The following is a 5,000-nucleotide window of genomic DNA, read 5'->3' as shown; positions in this document are numbered from 1 at the left end:
ACCTTCGTCATCCAGGATTTGCTGCTCTATTAATGCCTTCATGACCTTTCTCACAGACCTGATACACCTCTCCCACACGCCTCCATGGTGCGATGCAGCAGGTGGATTAAATGACCAAATGATGTCTCGTTGCAGGAGGAATTCATGGATTTGCTCTTGATTCCATTGTTCAACAGCCTTGCGAAGCTCCTTTTCGCCCTTAACAAAGTTTCCTCCCTTGTCGGATCGGATCTCTTCTGGTTTTCCTCTTCTAGCAATGAATCTACGTAAAGCATTAATGAAGGATTCAGTGTCCATGGAATGAGTAATTTCAATATGAACAGCTCGAACAGCAAGACAGGTAAATAGTACGCTATATCTTTTAGCGGTGGTTCTTCCGCGACGGACAGTAAAAGGACCGAAGCAATCTACTCCTACACTCGTAAATGGTGGCTTAGAAGGAGTCACACGATTCTCTGGGAGACTAGCCATTTTCTGTTGGAGGGCAGGTGCTTGACGTTTACGACAGTCAAAACATGTCTTAGTCACGTCGCGAACACTTGATCGCGCGCCAATAATCCAGAATTTCTGCTGGATCAATGGCAGAGTATATTCCACACCAGAGTGACCAGAGGCTCTGTGGTAGTAGTTAACAATCAGCTTGGAAACGTGGTTTTTCTTTGGAAGAATGATCGGATGCTTAGCATTATCACTAATAGGTGCTTGTTGTAAACGTCCTCCCACACGTATGAGGCCGTCTTCCAAGATTGGGTCGAGTTTGTAGATATGACTCGATTTGTTGAATGTCTTGCTTCTTTGGCGAAGAACAACCAATTCTTCCTGAAAGCTTTGTTTCTGAACAAACTTCAAAATTTCTTTCTCTGATTTCTTTAGTTCGGAAACGCTGATGGGTGGGACAACTTTGATGTCTGTATAGGCGTAGTTGCTGTCGATCTCAGTTGCCTGGTGGCGACGAACTTGTTTTCGCAGATTGTTCTTATATCGCAGCACCAACGCTATGATTTTCTTTAAGAGTGTCCAAGAGGAAAACTTCTGGATTGCCTTGTTAATGTGGTTGAATTGCTTGCTTGCTTGGCTTGTGAATGTTTCAGCATTTTTCTTAAGTTCCGGATCATTGCTTGAGATTTCACCAATGTCGTTAGGTCGTTGTGGCCATTTATCTTCTAACTTTCTTAGGAAAGCCGGTCCGTGCGTCCAGCGTTGGTTATTTAAGAGTGCGTCTACCGTCACCCCTCTGGATGCTTCATCAGTAGGGTTCAGTGACGTTTCAACATATCGCCACTGCATAGCTGTGGATTGATCCAATATGGCGGAGATGCGATTGGCTACAAAGGTCTGGAATCTCTTGTCCTTGTTCTCGATGTAACGGAGGACACAAGTACTATCAGTCCAGAAGGTAGAACCATCGAGTGGTAAGTCCAACTCTTGCTTGATAATGTTGTCTAGTCTTGCCGCCAGAACGGCTGCGGATAGTTCCATTCTTGGTATCGTCATTGCTTTAAGCGGAGTTAATCTGGACTTTGCCATGACCAGGGAACAGTGAATCTTGTTATTAATATCGATCTGACGGAGATACGAAACAGCTCCGTAGCCTCGACTGGACGCGTCTGAAAAGTGGTGAAGCTCACGACGTTTGACGTCTGCGAAATTTGATGGCTTGAAACATCGTAGTATTTCAAATTTCTCTAGCTTTGGCAGCTCTTGAAGCCAAACTCTCCAACCTTGTTTGTGACATTCCGGAATCTCGTCGTCCCAACTGAGGCCCTTGAGACATAGCTCATTGTAAGATTTGCTTAGCGGGTAGAATACACGGAGATACGAAACCCAGTGGGTGGTAGATAGAAGAAACAATTGACAGAATTCATCTTCTCGTGGCTGGTTTTTCCTTGTGGGAAATCTTGTAGCTGAAGGTGTCTTCCTTAACGTTCCACTGAACACCTAAGGCTCTCTCTCTGAGTGACGAACTCCTATCAAAATCTAAATCCTTGACAGATGGTGCTCTTTCTGATTCGGGAATGGAGCTGATTACTTCTCGTGAGTTAGAAATCCACTTAGTGAGGCGAAAACCTCCTTTGGACAATAAGCCGCGGAGTTGACTAGCCAGGCGGACGGCCTGCGAATTGGTTGCTACTGATTTGAGGCAATCGTCGACATAGAAATCTCGCTTTACTGTGTCGATCGATGCTTCATCAAATTCTCCCTTATGGTCTTCGGCTGTTTTCTTTAAGGCGTAGTTTGCGCAGCTGGGGGATGAAACGCCGCCAAACAAATGAACTTGCATTTGATATTCCCTTGGTTCTTTATCCAAATCTCCATCTGGTCACAAGAGAAATCGCAGGTACTTGCAGTCGCTTGGGCGTACTCTAACTTGATAGAACATTGCTTCTATGTCTGACATAAAAGCCACTTCAATACACCAACTAATGTACTGCGCGTTGCGAACGGGCCACCGTCCTTGCTTTCTCTGAATTCTCTTGGTTGAAGTATATGTGGCGCATCGCTGCCTATCAAAAGACCGATTTCAGCTCGAATGCTTTCTATCTTGATGCCCTTGAGATGTGGCCATCGGTTAACATCTTCCTGGTTTCCAATGGTGTCAGCTGATACTGGGAGACTGGGACTAGAGAACACATTTGGTAGCTCAACTACGTTACTGTCACTAAGATCGGAGACTTCTAGATTAACAATAGAGCAGTTGACAGATTTCTTTGTGCTTTGCAGTGTGGTAAGCGAAATGTTGGTTCTTTCACCCTTGATGTTTAGTTTCTTCAATAAGTCATCTGTGCAGAATGAAGTATTAGAACCAGAGTCCAAAAACGCATAAGTCGTGATCTTCTTATCTTGACCCTTTGCTTTGACCTTCACCGGTACAATTGATAAACCTACAACGGTGGAACCATTCAAGGTTTGAAAGGTGTTACTTTGTATGTAGCTGTTTCTTACTGGCGTAGTGTTAGCGGTTGGCTCGGGGTTGCTCGTTATTACCCTTGATGAATCGGTTGTTGGCATTGTAGTTTCTCTTGGGTGCAAGAAGGAGGAGTGCTTCTTGTTGCAGCCTGTGATGCGGCAAAAACTCTTCTTCGGGCAGTCTTGCGCAAAGTGTCCGGGCACCAGGCAGTTTGAACACAACTTCTTTGAGCGAACTAACTGATAGCGGTCACTGACACTCAGCTTCTTGAAATCCTCGCACTGAGAGAGCCAGTGATTTCCTTCGCACGAAGGACATTTTGGTTGGGTCTTCACTTCTAGATGACCTCTTGATTGCTTTGAATTCACCTGAACCGGAAAGGATTTAGCTGTCCTTCTTACTTGTTTTGTTCTATCGGTTGAGTTGCTGAACCCTGAATCACCAGATATCTTGCCGAAAATAGGATGGTTTGTTACTCTTGATCTTGATTCAACGAAATCTGTGATGTCCTTAAGGTTGGCATCCCTTTGCTCTTGTTGCATTACTTTATCTGCCATTTCACGCCACTTTAGTCTAAGAGTGTAAGGTAGCCGGTCTACAATCTTCTGGAGAGTATCGGGATTTTCCAGCCTACTTAAATGACCAATTTCTCTGAGCGTGTTGCTGCAACTTGTTAACAGAATTGAATACTTTTGAAGTGCTGCTCCGTCTTCTGCACGAATTGGCTGCCCGTTGATGATGCGGTCCACATACGCTGTAGCAATCTTGTATGGTTGTCCATATCTGTCTGCTAACAATTTGCGAGCCTCGTCATATCCTTCATCTTCTCTCATCGTTAGGCAACTTCGCACGAGGTCTTGTACTTGGCCACTGGTGTATTGCAAGAGTTAGTAGAGCCTTGTACTTGGATTGGTAGTCTTTCGTTCAATCAGATTTTCAAATGCTCTGATGAAGTCGCAGTATTCTATTGGATCACCGCTGAACACTGGCAAATCAGGCTGAGGTAACGTTAATGCCATTATTGCGTCTTGTTGTTGCTGCAATAGGTACCTTATGTCCATGCCTTGGTTGGGAGTTGGGTGCGGGTTGTAACAAGACTGCTGGAGTTCGGGATTTTTATAGCGGAACGAACGACCGTCGTTATTTAGCGTACTTGGCCTTGCTAAGGGGATCTCATCTAAGAAGGGGTGTGCATTGTAGGGGTCAGTTGCACCAACTGCAGTTGATTCATTTTTCGGAGGGTCATGTTCAATAGCTTTGCTGGTCTCATCTCTGGATGCAGTGTCAACTACAAGAAATGAACTGGCATTCTCGAGCCCTAGATTTCGTATTTGAGAGGTCGCCTGAGCTAACTTTGGGTTCTCGCAAGGAAAATCCGTGTACGTTGTCAATTCGCGTTGTTCTGCTTGGACGTACGCGGATTCCTCGGCCCGCGCCTTTGCCATTTCGGTTTCGAGTCTCAACTCGTCCTTCCTCTGACGCAGTTTTAGCTCTTCTTCTTGAATTTGGTGGAGTTTTTGGAGCGTAGCAGCTTCGGCTTCCAAAATCGCCTTCCTAGCAGCAGCCTTAGCTCTTGCGCTTGAAACAGAACTACGGGTGCTCGCAGAGGATCTGCGTGACATGATTGATTCGCGCGTGGATCCAACGTTTGATACACTATCTTCAGGCCGTATGTCTAAAGATTTTACTTGCTTAGAAGCTTCAATGCCTGTCAACCAAAGTTCAATGTTTTCTTGAAGCTGTTTTATTTGATCTGACACTAGTTCATAGGAAATCCTTCCTTCTTCTATAGCTTCTTCATCCCTTAATTTATTAAAAATGCTTCGTGTGTTGATTTGAAGTAACCAAATTCGACCTTGAGGTCAATTACAGCCTTTTCCACCAATTCTACATTTTTGTAATCTTCCATAAGATGGGTGATTTCCTTTATTTTCTTAGTCACAATTCTCTTTGCTTCGCTACGTGACCTTATGTCTTCCATTTTCGCGTATCCGTTTCAAAACAGATTATTGGATGTGAATACTTGACTAGCGCGTGACGACGGGTGAACCAATTATCTTGTTCGTTAAACTTGACGACAACTTTCCCGCGG

The 5,000-nt window shown here is 44.7% G+C and overlaps 2 protein-coding genes across 2 annotated transcripts in view; both read right to left on the bottom strand.

The window, feature by feature from the left end:
• The window catches only part of LOC138031651 (uncharacterized), a 1,980-nt gene extending 486 nt beyond the window's left edge, over window positions 1-1,494 (bottom strand). Inside the window, exon 1 of the mRNA XM_068879307.1 lies at window positions 1-1,494. This exon is cut by the window's left edge and continues 486 nt beyond it. Within this exon, the coding sequence (XP_068735408.1) occupies window positions 1-1,494 (1,494 nt within the window).
• Window positions 1,495-1,861: 367 nt separating this feature from the next.
• Window positions 1,862-3,741, bottom strand: LOC138031650 (uncharacterized). Its single transcript, XM_068879305.1, has 2 exons — window positions 2,430-3,741; window positions 1,862-2,316 (listed from the first exon to the last, which is right to left on the bottom strand). The coding sequence occupies exons 1-2, from the start codon at window positions 3,739-3,741 to the stop codon at window positions 1,862-1,864; spliced, it is 1,767 nt and encodes a 588-aa protein (XP_068735406.1).
• Window positions 3,742-5,000: the final 1,259 nt, after the last annotated feature.

This window comes from Montipora capricornis, chromosome 14 (assembly GCF_036669925.1).
Source record: "Montipora capricornis isolate CH-2021 chromosome 14, ASM3666992v2, whole genome shotgun sequence".
Lineage (NCBI taxonomy): Eukaryota > Metazoa > Cnidaria > Anthozoa > Scleractinia > Acroporidae > Montipora > Montipora capricornis.
This window is presented reverse-complemented; position numbering and strand designations above follow the sequence as displayed.

Bases quoted from the DNA above. Each gene is read 5' to 3' on its own strand.
- LOC138031650 (XM_068879305.1), bottom strand. From the start codon at position 3,741: ATGAGAGAAGATGAAGGATATGACGAGGCTCGCAAATTGTTAGCAGAC. The intron at 2,317-2,429 runs GTACATTAGTTG...TCTTGTGACCAG, and splicing joins TGGCCCGTTCGCAACGCGCA to ATGGAGATTTGGATAAAGAA.